This window comes from Malania oleifera, chromosome 12, assembly GCF_029873635.1.
Source record: "Malania oleifera isolate guangnan ecotype guangnan chromosome 12, ASM2987363v1, whole genome shotgun sequence".
NCBI classification, from domain to species: Eukaryota; Viridiplantae; Streptophyta; class Magnoliopsida; order Santalales; family Ximeniaceae; genus Malania; species Malania oleifera.
In genome coordinates, this window is record NC_080428.1 from 61,835,194 (window position 1) to 61,853,455 (window position 18,262).

The 18,262-nt window shown below is 35.5% G+C and overlaps 2 protein-coding genes across 2 annotated transcripts in view; one reads left to right on the top strand and one right to left on the bottom strand.

Moving 5' to 3' along the window:
- The first annotated feature begins 344 nt into the window (after positions 1-344).
- LOC131143814 (pentatricopeptide repeat-containing protein At4g21705, mitochondrial) lies at positions 345-3,003 on the top strand. The gene is made up of 2 exons (XM_058092185.1): positions 345-812; positions 1,496-3,003. The coding sequence occupies exons 1-2, from the start codon at positions 516-518 to the stop codon at positions 2,741-2,743; spliced, it is 1,545 nt and encodes a 514-aa protein (XP_057948168.1). The 5' UTR covers positions 345-515; the 3' UTR covers positions 2,744-3,003.
- Positions 3,004-6,179: 3,176 nt separating this feature from the next.
- Positions 6,180-18,262, bottom strand: part of LOC131143815 (monothiol glutaredoxin-S17) — a 37,013-nt gene continuing 24,930 nt past the window's right edge. The window contains exon 3 of the mRNA XM_058092187.1: positions 6,180-7,778. Coding sequence (XP_057948170.1) covers positions 6,546-7,778 — 1,233 coding nt within the window. The 3' untranslated portion in view covers positions 6,180-6,545. The remainder of the gene's footprint in view (positions 7,779-18,262) is intronic.

Below are 18,262 nucleotides of genomic sequence, written 5' to 3' on the forward strand. Positions count from 1 at the left end.
AGTTCAATCGTCAATCTTGAGAATTCATGTTCATTTTAATATAAAGAACTTTGGATTATGAATGATAAGAACTTTGAATTACGAATTTATCTTTATAATTTTTCATTCATTCCACTCCCAACTCATTTCACTCCTATATAACATGGCATTGTACTTATAATTTATAATAAGAACATGAAATACCCACATTGATATCATTCATCAATCTAAGCCCATATGGTAGGCCAAAAGCCCAGTCCAGGCCCATCAATTATCCGGGACAACCCCCACGCCAAAAGGCCATTCCTTCACGCCTAAACCCTACATTCATCAATCTAAGCCCCATATGGTAGGCCAAAAGCCCAGTCCAGGCCCATCAATTATCCGGGACAACCCCCACCCCAAAAGGCCAAGTTGGAAGCCCATTCCTTCACCCCTAAACCCTACTGAAGCTTAAAACCTCGGGGAATAATCCCCTTCTCTTGTTTTCATTTCATTTGCAGAGTTCGAGAAATCTGCAAAAAAAAAAATCTCTCATGGACGCAAAGCTCTTCTCGATCGCGAATCGATTGAGTTCGAATGTCGGAACTCAGCCAATCCAACGGCTCGCTAAAACCCTAATCGGGGATGCGAGTACGAGCAAAACATACTACACCGGCAGGAGTAGCAAAGTGAGCCTGTACTCGAAGATCAGTCCCCTGGGAAGCCCTAGCGTAAGCGTGGTGCCCGAGCTTGACCATTGGGTGGAGAAGGGGAACCGGGTTCGAGTCGGGGAGCTGCAACGCATCATTCTCGATCTCCGCAAGCGTAAGAGGTTTTCTCAAGCACTAGAGGTTTGTTTTGTGTGTGTGTTTTTATTTTTTTCCTTCCTCTCCCGAGCGATTCCGTTTGTTTGATTAGAAAGTGCTGGAAGAAGAAAATGAAAAAATAAAAAAATGAAGTCTTACGGTTTTCTTATTTAAAAGAACGCGTAAATCGTTAGTAAGAAAAAGGAGGAAAAAAAAAAAGCTTCCATCTCTCTCAGTCAGCTTAATGCTTGTATTTAGGAGGGTGATTTTTTTCCCTTTTTCCTTTTGTGGGAAGGAAGATATTTTTGTCACTAAACAATGTCTAGTCTGCTCTCTGGACTTCTTTATAAAAGCTGATAATGCATGTTTTGCAAATTTTCATATGAAACAGGGGTCTAAATGCTATTTACCTGCCAGCAGTTTTGATTTAGACTTTTTGCCCCCAGTGTAATGCACCTTCAATCAAGCTCAAGTAATTTATTTTCCTGGATCACGATAAAATTTGATAGTAAGGCTAAAATTTGATAGTCAAGCTCAAGTAATGCTGTGAAATGTCAAAAAGACATAATCTTGAAAATGCGGAGGAATTTTTTGTTACATTTAAATAGATATTCAAGAAATATTTTGTGTGGGCGTTCTGATTATCGCATGGTAAGAAGTGTTGAAACGATTTGGTTAAAATTTAACTTGTCTGTAATCTAGTGATTTGTATTTCTTTATGGGTGCAGGTTTCTGAATGGATGAATAAAAAAGGCATTTGCATATTTACACCAAGCCAGCATGCCCGGCAGCTGGATCTGATCGGTAGGGTTCGGGGGTTTCAATTTGCTGAAAGCTATTTCAATAGTTTGATGGAGCAAGATAAAACTGACAAGACTTATGGTGCTCTCCTGAGCTGTTATGTTCGGCAGCGCGTAACTGATGAATCGCTGTCCCATTTACAAAAGATGAAAGAGAAGGGTTTTGCTTCGTCTCCCCTGACTTATAATGACATCATGTGCCTCTACACAAACATTGGCCAGCATGAGAAGGTTCCTGATGTGCTGAGAGAGATGAAGGAGAGCAATGTTCCGCCTGACAATTACAGTTACAGGATATGCATCAATTCTTATGGAGCAAGATCCGATATTGAGGGAATGGAGAGACTTTTAAAGGAAATGGAGAGTCAATCTCACATCATCATGGACTGGAACACATATGCTATTGCGGCCAATTTCTACATAAAAGCAGGACTAACTGATAAAGTGTTTGATGCCCTGAAGCAATCTGAAGAGAGGCTTGATAAAAAAGATGGGCTTGGCTATAACCATTTGATCTCACTCTATGCAAAAATGGGGAAAAAGGCTGATGTTTTGAGATTGTGGGATCTTGAGAAAAGTGCTTGTAAGAAGTGTATAAACAGGGATTATATCACAATGCTGGAATCTTTGGTGCGGCTTGATGAGCTTGAAGAAGCTGAGGAACTGCTTAAGGATTGGGAATCATCTGGGAACTGTTATGATTTTAGAGTCCCAAATGTTGTCCTTATTGGCTATTTTAGGAAGCATTGGTTTGAGAAAGCGGAGGCAATGCTTGAAGACTTAATGGACAAAGGCAAGGCAACCAACCCAAACAGTTGGGGTGTAGTGGCAGCAGGGTACCTGGATAAGGGTAAAATGATGAAAGCTGTGGACTGCATGAAGGTGGCTTTCTCATTATATGTGGATGGTAAAGGATGGAAGCCCAACCCCAGGGTGATTACTGACATATTGAGTTGGCTTGGTGATGAAGGCAGCGTCGAAGAAGTTGAAGCTTTTGTATTTTCACTCAGGACAGTCGTCTCTATGGACAGACAGATGTATCATGCCTTGATGAAGGCAAACATCAGAGATGGTAAAGATGTAAACGAGCTTTTAAACAGCATGAAAGCTGATAAGATAGAAGAGGATGGGGAAACGGAGAAGATCCTGGGCATGAGGCAGAAGAATGAGCAATGACAAAATGCGTGTGATTTATTTTGCCTCGGTTGAGTTAAAAAGTGATGTGTCCCTTTGTCAAATTTTGGGCGTGGGTTATTTCCTGCAGGGGGTTAGAATATTGAGAGTTTAAACTTATAGCATTTCTATTGCTCTCTGCTCCGATAAACAACAAAAGAATATTGGCGTTGCCATGTGGCATTGTGAGACCAGCTGTTACTATTTCAGCTGATGGGTGATTTCTTGTACCAGTTATAAATAAATTCAATAACTATTCTTAACTTGGTTTCTTACAATTAACGCATTATGCATCTGGTCATTAAAGAAGGGGGCTTTCAGACTCTGATTAGGATCTTGGATCCCAAATCATCATTTTTGTCAAAAACTAGAGAGGCAGTATGAACAAGTTATTTTCATTTTAACATGTGTTTACCACCATTGGCAACATAAACATTTCAGATGTTATTATGATGCATTTTTCAAATCACAATTCTAACTTATTTTTGAAAATCAGGAGCATTTAAGGCTGAAGGGAAGGAGTGCAGAATGCTTCAAGAGTACCTTCAGTTCCTCCAGTGCTTTTATGGGGAGAAATTGAGATGGTGATGGATTTGTTGCATTCTCTTCGCTTCACCAAGATTGGAGGCAATGCTGGCAATCTCATCGAGAAATTCTGGTTGACCACATCAAGGAGTTCCGGTCATGGCAATTCATTAATTCAGTCATCCTCTGGTCGAAGTTGAGCACATAACTGAGTGGATCGCAGTTGATTCCCTCCGACTTTGCGCTCAATCACTTATCCAGAGTGGTTAAATCCCGCCCATTAATTTCTTACTATGCCACATGACAGCCAGTTGAGGTTGCAAATGCTCCCTGCAGAGGAGAGGAGCCAGAGACTTCTCTTTCTTATTTGCAATGGTTTCCGTGTTCCAAATTAATGCCTAAATCTCTGCCAATATAAATTTTTTCGAGTTTTTCTTTCTGAAATATTGAAAGTGGAAATTTGAAAAATAATCAATGGAGTGTGTGATCTATTAAAGTGTGAAAGAAAAAACTCCCAATTTTTTTTTTCAAAAGAAGGAACTTTGTTTTGATAGATTTGGTAAAATGGCAAATAGGGAGGGCAGGGGCGGCCAGTGACAGAGTGGCATTGCAAATGAAGGTCATGTGAAGGAAGGATTGCAGGGTTGAGGGAGTTGGTGTATGCGGCTACGACTTCAGGGCGGCAATCCTACAAGCTGGTTTCTTTTTGCAAGCAGGAACCCCACAAAATGACATGCCAAACAGGCTCTGCAAAGATGAAGAAAAATCTCTTCCAAAGCATAAGCCAAATTCAAGAAAAGGCAATGTCTCAAAGTTGTATTATTGCTCTTGCAAATTATGAGAGCAGAAGGCAGAAAACCCTGCATTGCTCTTGCACAGTTGCACTACTGTTTTATTCAACTTAAAGACAACCACTGCTGCCAAATTTAAATTCGTGTAAAGGAGGAGTAAATATAGTATAAAATTATATTAAATTTCTATCAAATTGGCACAAACCCCAAAAATTCATGTCCTAAAAGGCTAAAACACTACCTTAGTTGTTGGTGATTTACAAAATGTTCTCTTTTTTAGCTGCTGGTTGTCTTTTGGATTGCGGATAGGAAAGGTGAAGCATAATCTGACTACCACATATTCAGGAAGAAAATTATATTGCGACCTTCCCAAAAAATTCTTCATAAAGGAAAAGAAATACCAGTTTACACGGTTCCATTCAAATAATCACATAAATAAGGCTCTACTCGTAGAGAGAAGCTACAGCAAATACAATTCCCATGTCGCATTTGGGGCAGGCCAAATGTCAAACATATTTCTTCAAAAAGGAAAAACTAGCATTGTGACGATCCCAAAAATAATATACGTTAAGTGTAAAATATATATATATATATATATATATAAATAATAGGATAAGATTGAATAATATGATATAACATAAGGATAAAGATTAAAGAAATAATAATATAATTTATTTATTTGTTTCATTTCTTAATCTTAAGAAATCTATGAAATTACGAAAATACCCTTCCTCCATATTCCTATAAATAGAAGATTCTCAATTGAAGGAAAAATAAAGAAAAAGATTTAGAATTTATTCTAAGAATTTTTTTATATTTAAAATTCTCGCTCTTCCACTCTTTCCCAATTCACTTTAAGAATTCATTATAAACCGTATTAGAGGAGTAGACCAAGGTAAGTGGGTTTGATTATGTCATATTTTTTATAAATATGTCAAAGTTAACTTAAGTACGTGAATTTAATTATATCAGTTTTATTTAAATATGTGCTTGAGATAAATTAAACTGCGTGAATTTGATGATATCCATTTTTTATTTAAATATACTTAAGTTAAATTAAAATACGTAAATTTGATCATACCCGCTTGTTATTTAAATATACCTAAGTATATTTTGTTAAGAAACTATAAATTTTCTCAGGTAATTTATACCATTATAATAATTATTAGCACGCAAATTGTGTAGCATGAGTTTATTTTATTGCATAAATGAGTAAAGATGAAATTTTTAAGATGTTATAATTATTACTTATTTTATATTAATGAGATTTTTATGATATTATTTTTATTACATAAATTACAATTGTATGTTTTAAGAACCCTAATAGCTGAAGTGTTATGAATGCTCGGTACTACAGCTTATATATGAGTGCAACCACACTGTTGTGTAAGTGATGGTGAACAGCAATGGATTTCTCCCAAATGCACACTTGGGTCAAACTAGGATTTGATAGGAAAAATCACACTTATTAATGATGATGTTTGATTTAGTTTGGCCGACCAACCAGTTAAGTCCAATTTTCGAAATGCACAACTTACTCATGGGATAAACATGACATCCACAGGTCGAAAGGAATTTTTTTTATGCATATTTATATATTTATGTGATTAAGGTTATTAAATAAGCCTAAGTGATGATTTGAAAAAAAATATGTATATTTAACAATTTACTTAAAAGTTAAATTATTAAATGAATTTTTACACTGTAAATTTCATCTTAACCACACATTAATAATAATCTTACTTAATGACCGTCGTCTCACCCCAATTATTACCATACATTACAGATATCTTGAGTAGCATACCGAAAATCGGAGTGACCAGCGAGAACATTGATGAGATAGAAAAAGCTTTTTAGAAAAAATACGATATGCTTTTGTATGTTAGAATTTTTAAGAATATTAAATTTTGATATTAGAAATACTATTATAATAAAATAATTAATACTCTGATAATAAATGTATTTGAAGTTATATTTGCTTCCGCTGTAAAATTATTTATAAGAACCCACACAGGTTCTGATCACTACAAGCATACCTCTGGTGGTTCAATAATTATCCAATTAGGGTTAGCAAAGATGCATAGAAATTCAGGTAAGGTCCTCATCGGGAAAAAATAACTTAATTTTAACAAAATAAAGCAACCCATCTCATTGTTTAAATTTATCTAACCCATCTGTAGTTTGGATGATGCAGGTTTCTGTTGTAATACATGCAAGAACAGATGGAAACAACTGATCAGGTTACAATATAATCAAGACAATCCCTTCTACCACGTCATCACAAATAAGACAGATGATTGCCCCGGCGTAACCAAGAGAAATAAAGAGCAAAAGAGAGAGGGCTTAGTCACGGGTGGTGGGAATTTCAAATGATCACAACAGAAAGCATGTAACTAAGCGAAGGCTTAACTTGTATAATGTCACCAAACACACTTCCGACGCAGATAGGAATTAAACCTCGTCTCAAAATTATTTGATTCACACTATGCCTACTCAGATAGGGTAGATTTGAGCTCCCCATTTTTTTGCAGCTCCATTACAATATCACAGCCACCAATCAACTCACCTTTGTAATAAAGCTGTGGAAAGGTCGGCCAGTTTGAGAAAACCTTTAGCCCCTGCCGCACTTCTTCATCGCTTAAAATATCAAAAGAACCAAAAGTCACATCCTCCTTTCTTAAGGCATCTACAACCTTGGAGCTAAAACCACACATGGGAGCATCTGGGGTACCCTTCATGAAGAGCATTGTTGCTGAAGAAGTAACCAATTTTCCCAATCGTTCCTCCAGTGCCTCTTCCCGGAGGATGCCTTTCTCAGCTAAAACCCTCTTAAGTTCTCCACTTTTCTGCATCTCCAAGACGATGTCTGATCCACCAATAAGTTCACACTTTATGTATAACTGAGGATAACTGGACCAATTGGAATAAACCTTAAGCCCCTGCCGCACCTCATCATCAGAAAGAATGTCAAAACTTTCAAAATCCACCTTTTCCTGTTGAAGAATTTCAACAACCTTACGGCTGAAACCGCATTTGGGTGCATCAGGTTTTCCCTTCATAAACAGCATTACAGGGCTTGAATTGATTAGGCTTTGAAGCCGAGAGGTTAGGGTCATGCTTAAACCAGTAGATTCAGAGATGCCACCCTTTCCAATTCCAGATTCAGTCCCTACCGCCTCATCAAAATCAGAAGTTTCAACCCCATGATCTCTGAAAACGTCTATTAATTCACCACTGTCATGCATTGCAATTGCTATGTCACACCCACCAAGAAGCTCTCCCTTGCAATATAGTTGGGGAAATGTTGGCCAGTTAGAAAACTTCTTCAGACCCTCACGTACTTCATTGTCTGATAAAATATCAAAACTTCCAAAATTGACTTTTTCTTCCTTCAAAATATCAACCATCTTCTGGCTAAATCCACACCTGGGCTCTTCAGGGGTTCCTTTCATGAAAAGCATAACTGGGTGAGAGTCAATCAGCAGTCGCAGTCGGCTTTTCAGTGCATCATTGAGACCAGAGGGCAATTGGCTTTCAACTTTGGAAGAGCCATTTTCTTTTGCAAGCTCTTTAACCGACTCAAGAACAGTGGGTCCTGCAGCCATCCCAAGACTGGCAGGAGCTGCAGGTTCTCCAGTGCTGATTGGCCCAGCAACTTTAGCAACTTTGTTGGCCAAACTTGATGGATTTGCACCCTCCAATGTATCAACTGTCTTGCCATCCTGCCAAAGAGTGATTGCAGCAAGTCAAAAGAGAATTCGCACCCTCCAATGTATCAACAGTTAACGTTGAGAAAGAAAATAGTCATACTGCATTAATATGAGCACCCAGCAGGAAAAGAGTTACAGCTATAAGAACAGGAACACCAGCCAATTTTGCAGGTTCCACTTTACATAATTACAGAGTTCATTGGCCCATTGTAAACAGTTGATTGAAACATCATGTCACTCTCACCCATGAAAAAGAAAATGTAAGATTTGATTCCTCATGGAACCAAACCTAAATTTAAGTACATATTGCTGAGGCAGGGAATTGCTGCACTAAGTGTGCCACAGGTAGTTACAGTCAGAAACCCCTGGTTATGGAAAGATAACTTGTGTAGTTTTACATATCTCTTTCCCTTTAATTGCATTTAGCTAGTAAGCATTTGTTTCAAATTTGTTTAACTAATAATAGAGTTGATGTAGGAAAACAAATTCCTAACCAGGATTTATTGTAAAGGAATCAAGAGAGAGAGAGAGAGAGAGAGAGAGACTCAATACTCAACCAAGGGCTGGTCTACTCCTCAGTCCAGGGAAAAGAAATAATGTATCTCTGCTATTGTTATTCCAGGAAAGATGCACAGCCTCATTACATCAATTAGAACAGCTTTTATAACATAATACCCTCATAAAGACAAATCCTAGCCCTTAAAATATGTTTAACCTTAACCATTCAAAATAATTTCAAGAAAAGAACTGAAAAAAGGCATAAAAGCCCCTAAAAATAACCCTTCTACAGTAACATGAAGGGGCCTGAAGTCCTGAACACTGTCATGCTACAGTACTTCTATGGTACTGAGCAGATATTTAAAAGGATATTTTAGACTCCTACCCTTGCATCAATTCTCCAGGGTGGAGAGAAAAAACATGCCCTTGAGTTCTGCACAAGCTTGTTTTGATAAATTGGAATGCCAAACTATTCGCCCAATCCTTACTCTCATTGTTCCTTCAAATAAATTGATACACTACAAATTAACCTTAACTCACTAATGATAAACTTGCACTTCAAGTACAACTCTTAATCTGGTCTTTCAGTTGGCAACAACACAAACTAACTGCTAAATAAGAACTAGAATTCATCTCCTTTAATAACACAGAACCTTGTCCCATCAACAAACTAAATGTCATTTTCCTAATTTTTGAAATTCGACAAATCAATTCTCAAACCACCGAGGTGGTAGCATAGTATTACGGGCTAATCTTTCATGTATCCAAGGTAAAAAATTTGAGTTAGACATAAATCGAAACTGCTAGCAGGAGAAGTGCCTGATCTCGGGTCATGTAGAGGGGTTTCTGAACCATCTAACAAAGCAATGGGGCATGGTTGCAGGCCCAGCCATCTGGCCCAGCAGCTCTGGCTCAAATCGAACATTTTCCACAGCGAGTGGGAGCCCCCTATGATTGTGCGGGGGGGTTGCAATGCTAGTTGTCCCCTGCCACCCCCTTTTCATTTAACGAAAAAAAAAAAAGGAAAAAGAAACCTGATTCATGACAACATATTCATCAAACACATTGCAAGAATTTGTATTTGGCTAGTTATTTGATGAAGTAATTAAAACTTCGCCTCCATATCATCTTCATCAGCATAAACATCATAAAAACTGGTGGAGAGTACCACGAAACAAACTCCATCATAATCTTAAATCTGCCTTTTGTCATATCTATTTGAAGCATGCATCATGAAAAAGCTTTTGCTGCCTTGAATCATAATCTTAATCCTCAAAATGATCTTAGGTATGTCCAAGGTGAAACTGCTTTCTATAGCCTCCAGCTTCCAAGCTACAAAGATAGCCACTCCAAGGTTCAATCTCTCTCAACTTCTCTATTTAATTTTAAAGCCAGATTGAGGATAAATTAAAGAATGAACATATTCGTGGTAAGTTAGGTGTAGCTCCTATAGAAGATAAGATAAGGGAGGGACGACTCAGATGGTATGGACACTTGCAACGTAAGCCTTATAGTGCACTTGTGAGGAAGAGTGACTTAGTTACTGTGGGGGCAGTAGAAAGGGTAGGGGTAGACCCAAAATAACTTGAGAGGAGATAGTGAGTAAGGATTTAATATCCTTTTTTTGGATTACGTACCGGGTTTCCACGTGTCTGTTTTACGGTCCACGTGACTAAATCTGTTCATGATCGCATAAATTGGTGGAAAAGGATTCATATAACCGACCCCACTTAGTGGGACTAAGGCTTGGTTTTGTTGTTGTTGTTGTATTGACGATCATCTTTGGTTCTGATACCAAATATATGTAGGAAAACAAAACCCGAACCAAGATTTGCTGTAAAAAGAGTATGAGAATCAAAGATAAGCAGAGATCAAATATGAAGTCAAGGGCTCATTTTCTGGAGCCTAAGTCCTGGAAAAAAGAAATGTGTACCTCTCAGATTAGAACTGTTTATTTAGCATAAAAAAACCCTAATAAATGACAAATTATAGCCCTTAAACTAGGTTCAATCCATGGTTACCAACAAAAACACACCCTAGTTCCACGAAGTGGTATGAATGTTCCAAAGCATGGAACATTTTTATTCTGAAACACTAAATCTAGCAATACAAAGTTACAAGCATCACATTATAATTCTATTTCCTGATATTATTAATATGTGTCAACTCATCAACAAAGAAAATCCCTTTTATATTTAGAACACCTCAACATCCTCTCTTAAATATACAAGTACCATTACACATTTTCACCAATATATCAACCATAAAAGGCCATATGCAAACGCCTAATGCACTGCATTTTAGAGCATGCACAGTGTGATCCCTTTTTGTGGAATATACCGCATTCTAGACAACATTGGTTTAATCTCAACCATCCAGAATAAAGAAAGTATGAAAAGGACACAAATGTCCTAAAATATTGCTACATTGTTGAATAAAACTTAGGTAGGGTTTGGCTTGCAATTTGCATCAAAATCGGAATCGGAATTGGAATGCATAATTGGAATCGAAATTGTACTATAGTGTTTGGTATTTGCAGCCATAGGAATCGGAAATGAGTCTAGTTTATCAATTATATCATTATAGTACAAAAAACTTATTCAAATAATTTAATATAGAATAATATTATAAATATAATATTATTTTATTAAGTTATATAATAAATATTTTTTTACAATAAAATCACTATGATAATCATGTATTTGATTGTACTTCGTACATTATATTTTATCAGAATTTTTAATTATTATTTTGTTTTAACTATATTATTAATATTACATTTTATCTTATAATTTCTAAGTACAAAAGATGCAAAAAAGGCCGTTAGTGAAGCTAAATATAGATCATTTAATTATTTGTATGATAGATTAGGTACAAAAGAAGGAGAAAGAGATATATTTAAACTTGCTAAAGTTAGAGAAAGGAAGAGTAAGGACTTAGAAAATGTAAAATATATAAAAAGTGAGAAAGATATTGTCTTGGTCAAGGACGAAGACATTAAATAAAGATGGCGAAGTTACTTTAGTAAGTTGTTTAATGAAAATCAAATAAAAGGCTTAAACTTAGAATTGTCAAATAAGGAAAAGACTAAAAATATGAGATTTATTCGCAAAATTAGAGTTAACGAAGTTAAGTTTGCACTTAAAAAGATGAAAAATGAGAAAGTTATAGGACCAGATAACATCCCAATTGAAGTTTGGAAATGCTTAGGTGATAACGAAATTATATGATTAACTAATTTATTTAATATAAATGTAAAAACTAAGAAAATGTCAGATGAATGGAGGAAAAGCACTTTAATACCTATATACAAAAATAAAGGAGATATTCAAAATTATAATAACTATCATGGAATTAAACTTATGAGTCATACAATGAAACTATGGGAATGGCAGTTGAACAAATATTAAGGTTAGAAACGAAGGTCTCAGAAAATCAATTTGGTTTTATGCCTGGGAGATCTACCACAGAAGCTATTTATCTTTTAAGAAGATTAATGGAAAAGTTTAGGGAAAAGAAGAGGGACTTGCATATGATATTTATTGACCTTGAGAAAGCATATTAGACCTGGCAAAGCGGTTCGGGTCGGATAATCTGTGACGGATAAGGCGGATTATCGGGTGAAGAAATCATAATCCATATTCGACTCGTTTAAATAATGGATTAGGCGGTTTCAGGTCAGATAATTCATGGCGGATGGGCGGATAATCCACCATTCTCAAATATAATTTTATTAAAAATTTATTTTGTATCATAATAATGTAAGTTGTATATGATAACTTGTAATTAGTTTGTGTATTAACTTTTCTAGTAATTATATCAATCATTCAATCGTTTATACCAATTAACAATTCGTGATTCATGTAATATTTTCTTTCATGATATTTTGTCCATTGCTTAAACTATGCCTATTTCACTATATGAGGATTCCATGATATTTTATTTTCCTTTTTTGTAATATTTTTTTTATGGTAGTTCCTAGGATTATAAAAATGTTAAAGTTTAATCCTTTCAATAGAGTGAACACATGCAAAATCTTGGATCAAGAGTTGATCAACAACCACACACAAAAAATATCAAGTTCATTTTTTTTTAATGTGAAAAACTCATGTTTAAACAGTTAAGAAATCACATAAAAAATACATGAAAAATTTTTCTTGCCTATTTTACTTTAATCATAGTGACACAATTTTACTTATAGACTATTTTTTATAATAATAATAATAACATCGAAGCAATCAAATTAATACATACCATGCTAAATCGTCTTCAATGGCCTCAAACGAAATTTTAAGATGACGTTGGAAGTAACTAAATTAATACATACCAACAAAACCCCATGTGGGAAAACTCAAAAAAAAAAAGGGTAAAATATAAGCCAAAAATCAATCGATTGATCATAAATCAATTTTTTAATTATATTTAATTTATTAAGAATATATATATATATGTGTGTGTGTGTGTGTGTGTGTGTGTGTGTGTGTGTGTGTATTTATGTATGTATAATACCTAATAGTCTCAAAAGATTCGAGCTGACTCAAATATGTGGGATGGGTAACTATAGTGCCCTCTAACTTCATGTTGGTTTTGTCGAATGTAATGGGAGTAGAAAGATACGGAATGAAAATTTGAATATAAAGAAGGATAAAATTAGATAATAAATTCAATTATATTCACCATCCCTAATATTTCATTCTATTTATATGTACCGAACATATAAACAAAAGTCTGTTGTTGTCTCCATGATCTTCTCAAGTCAAGCCCTTCTAAAAATTTGAGCACGAGTATTGCATCACAATTTAAATTATAAAAAACCAAATTAAATTACAATTTTTATTTTAAAAAAAATTAGGACTTTAATGATAATTTAGTTTCATTACTCTGAGGAACCAAACCTAGCAAAAAAATAAATAAAATTTCTCCCAAAATTAAGAGCAAAGCCCATTGCCCCATAATTTGGTAAAAGAGGAGAGTGGTTTTGATAAAATACAGTAATGTGATTTTGTGTGTCAAAAATCAGTGTGCACAGCTATGGCGCTTCCCCTATCCCTTCGTTTCCGATAGCATCTCCCGCAGCTACCCAAAAACCTACACCCCTCACTCTCACTCTCATTAATCTCCATCCCCTTCCCATTTCAACACCTTCCCATTCCTCAAAAGCAGAAGGATCTGGGCTAACTGCTTCGTCATCAACGCCATCAAAGGAGGAGGTCGCCAAGACGACAAGAAGGAGGAGGAGTCTTCCGAAACCACAACCACGCAACAACAAAATCCCCCAAAAGAACCCGAATCGCCTTTGGAGTTGGGATCGTAGATCAAAAAAGCCACGAGGGAGAGAGAAGAGAGCAAAGACAGAGATGGGTGTTTGACGAGGGCCGACTGGGCGAGTGACTGAGCAAGGGAATCGTGGCTCGTGGATAGCAGTTGGCAACGACAGTGGGAGTGGGACTTTGAGATTTGGGATTGGGCTGGCCTGGGAGTGCGACTGACGGATTGTTGGCTGTGTAGGCTGTCTGTGTGGCGTGTGAGCCGTGTGGGCACTGCCGCATTGGGCTCTAGGCAGGGTAGTTGGGCTTTTATGGGTTAATTAGTAATAGGCTTTTAAGCGGGTTGGCGGATATCCGCCATATAAACCCGACCCAACCCGCTAAGGAACCAGATATAGAAATGAAACACCATATTCGACTCATTTAGCAAGCGGTTGATTATAAGTCGGTTAAAACGAGTCGGATGCGGGTCGGTTTAACGGTTTTTTATCCATTTTGTCAAGTCTAAAGCATATGATAGGATACGTAGGGAAGTTCTATGGTAGGTTTTAGAAAAAAATAGTATATGTAATAGGTATACCGATGTCATTAAGGATATGTACAATGGGGTAATGGCTAGTGTAAGGACAATAGATGGAGAAACTAAAGAATTTCCAATCACCATATGTGTACATCAAGGATCTGCTTTGAGTCCTTATCTTTTTGTTTTAGTGATGGACCAATTGACTAAGAGTATTCAAAATGAGGTTTCATGGTGTATGTTATTTGCAAATGATATTGTATTAATTGACGAAACTAGGGACGGAGTGGAGGCTAAGTTAGAATTATGGAGAGAAGCTTTGGAATCTAGAGGCTTTAGGATAAGCAGAAATAAAATAGAATATATGAAATGTAATTTTAGTAATGATAAGCGGAATATTGGAGATAAAATTAAACTTGATGATGAAGAAATTAATAACACTTGTAGATTTCAATACCTTGGATCTATTATGCAAGCTAAAGGAGAAATCAAGATGATATAATGCATAGAGTTAAAGCAGGTTAGGTAAAATAAAGAAGTGTTTTAAGTGTGCTCTGTGATTGTAGAATACACTTAAAATTGAAAGGGAAGTTTTATAGGACAGCTATATGACCAGCTATGCTATATGGATCGGAATGTTGGGCAACGAAGAAACATAATATCCAAAAAGTAAAAGTTGCCGAGATGAAAATGCTTGGATGGATGAGTAACATTGAAAGATAAATTAAGAAATGAACATATTCGTAGTAAGTTAGGTGTAGCTCCTATAGAAGATAAGATAAGGGAGGGACAACTCAGATGGTATGGACACTTGCAACGTAAGCCACATAATGCACCTGTAAGAAAGAGTGACTTAGTTACTGTGGGGGGGGCAGTAGAAGGGGTAGGGGTAGACCTAAAATAACTTGGGAGGAGATAGTGAGTAAGGATTTAATATCCTTGAATCTATCAAAAGAAATGGACCATGATCGCATAAATTGGCGAAAAAGGATTCATATAGCCGACCCCACCTAGTGGGACTAAGGCTTGGTTTTGTTATTGTTGTTGTATCTTATAATTTCTAAGTATTATATTTTAATATGCAATTTATTAAATGTAAATTAAAATATCATATATTATAATATTGTAACATAATGTATTATTTAATATAAAATAATAATATAATAAAACAACCACCATAGCATTATATTTTATTACACAATAGTATTATATTATTTTGTATATTATATCATTGTTAAAATTTACTATTATATATATTTGTATGAATAATATCATAAATCTATAATCATATCACAATTATATCATAATATTTTGACATAATAACATTTAGTATTACTCTATTAATTTCTATATGTTATAACATTATTATATATAATAAAAATATTAATAATGATGGTTTCACATCATTAAAATATATTATTATATATTTATATTTAATGATATTATAATATTCATATTATTCTTTTAAAAAAAATTAAGTAATATATATTATATTATATGAAGTATCATAATATAATTTGTATGCATGTGTATATTTATGCATGCATCTGCATTATAATGAATAGGGTAATAAATACTGTATTTTCATAAATCAGGATTTGATTCCAAATAAAGAAAAAGGAATTAAAAAGTAACCAAAAGGGGGAATCAAATTCACGCATGGGATGGGATTACTGTAAAACTAACGTTAGGAATGAAAATCAATCATTCTGATTCTAATTCCTAGAGTTGATTCCCAATTACCAAACACCACCTTAAGGGAAATTTAGGTGGCAGTTAGTCTGCAAAGCCACAATTGAATTGAAATTCAGACCCTGATTCCATTCTGTTGTTTGGCTTTTGAAGGGGCAATCGCATGCCAGTCAAAATGTCAATTCCCACATTTAAAGGAATTATCATTCTGCCTCAGACCCATGGGAATGGTACTCCTTTTGGGCCCCTTGTCTTTAAAAACCAAAATAACCTCTTATAACTTATCATTCCAAATTTGCCCTCATCCCCACTTCATCAACCACCCTTCTCATCTCTCTTCTCTCAATACCCATGGGACAAGGGTTGTTTTCTGGCAGTTAATGCCAACTGAAACTTGCAACCAGACAAAAGGGCCTGTCGATAGCTGAAGGAGGTGGTTTGCGCTGGCTGCCGGTGATGACTCAGAAATTTTTTATTGATTTGTAAATAAAAGCCAATGTTGGTCATACTCTCTCTCTCAGCTGAAGGAGGCGGTTTGCCCTGGCTTTCGGTGACTCAACATTCATGATGACTGGGAAATTTTGTTTCAGTTTTGCAAATAAAAGCCCATGTTGGTTATACTCTCTATCTCCCACGCCCCACCCCAAAGAAGAAGAGTGTGCCATCTTAATCTTCAAATCAGTAATCTTTTTTTTTTTTTTTAATTTGTAGGACCATAATTGAGGCTTTTCTTCTAATCTCTATGAATGAAGAAGAAAACAGAAAAAAGAAGAAGACAAGATCTAACTACTCTACCTAATTTCCAGATTTGCAAATAAAAGCCTGTGTTGGTCATACTCTCTCTCTCTCTCTCTCTCTCTCTCTCTCTCTCTCTCTCTCTCTCTCTCTCTCCCCACCCCCCTCAAGAAGAAGAAGAGTGTGGCATCTTAATATTCAAAACTGTAATAATTTTTTTTTAAAAATTTGTAGGACCCTAATTGAAGCTTTTCTTCTGATCTCTATGAAAGAAGAAAACAGAAAAAAGAACAAGACAAATCTAACTACTCTACCTAAAGGGTCCAGGAAAAAGAAATCTGCAAAGTTTTTTCTTTATTATTATTATTATCATCATCATCATCATCTTCGTTATTATTATTTGATATTTGGAAACGAGTTTCGTAAATTATTTAAATATTTTTGGCAATGTAAAAATGGCGCTGCATTGAAGTTCCTGACTTGAGCGTGTTTCTGGACTCCGACTTGTCTTCCTTTCCATTCTGACAGTCATTCTGCATTTATACCGTAATGCAGTAATTCCATCCCAACATCAATTCCATTCCCAGGTCGATTCTGTTCCAGAAACCAAATGTAGTCTTAGACCTTTGGTCCTGCTTCAGGAGCAGTGAAGCTCACATGGATCTTGAACCTAAAGTCTGCCATTGGAATATTTAGCAGCACATGTAGATGTAGTGCCACTGGTTGAGAATGAAATTAAACCATATTCCACCACGTAAGATTGCGGGAACATCATGGGTTAAAATATCAGAAAGCTTAGGCTTTTATATTTTTTTTTGGATAGAAAATGAAATTCTCTAGATAGAGAAAGACTGTACAATCAGGAGAGAAGACATCTCCTTAATGAAATCTGAGAACCCCCATAGAAAACAAAAATCAAAACCAAAAAAATAAAAAATAAATAAAAAATAAAAAAAGATAAAGGGCAGCAAAAGAAAATCAACATGCCCTTAAAAGAGAATGCCAATCACGCAGAACATCTAAAGAACACAACCTCTTGAAGTTTCCATTGCCCCCACACAATAAAGAAGCCAGAAAATGAACCTTTTCCCACACTAGCAAATATGATAACTTCTTCCCTGAAAATGTAATCAAGTCAAGTTCCTTCCACAAACCCCAAAACACGGCAAATAAAGCACAATCCATAATACAATTCTTTCCTTCTTCCTACCAAACCCAATAAAAGATACTGCAAAAACTCCTACAGAGTCCTTGGACAAACCCAACTTTATTCAAAATAACTGAATAGAATGTTCCAAGCCTTCCATGCAAAATAGCAATGCAAGAAAAGATGTGGAACAGATTCTGAACAATCAAAACAAAGCACGCATATATCCAGAGAGAAAGCCTTTAAGCCTCTGTTTGGAAGCACTTAAAAAAAAGAGCTTATAGAACTTATAACTTAAAATAAGCACTTTCATCACCCCACCCCCCCCCCCCCAAAGAAAAAAAAAGTGGTGTTTGGCTTATACTATAAAAGTACTTATTGCAAAAAATGATTTTCCATAACCACTTCTTTGAGAACTTTTAAAATGAATTTTGAGAAGTGATGGAAGATACCTTTTTGGCCACTTATAAGTGATACTACTCATAAGTGAGGTCAGTTTTGTAAATATAATAAATTTTAGAGGCTATTTTGTAAATTTTAAAATAAATTAGAAAGAAATCATATATATATATATATTTATTATGCATTATAACATATTAATCATTGATGAAACATAAGTCAATTCTGGAATGAAGAA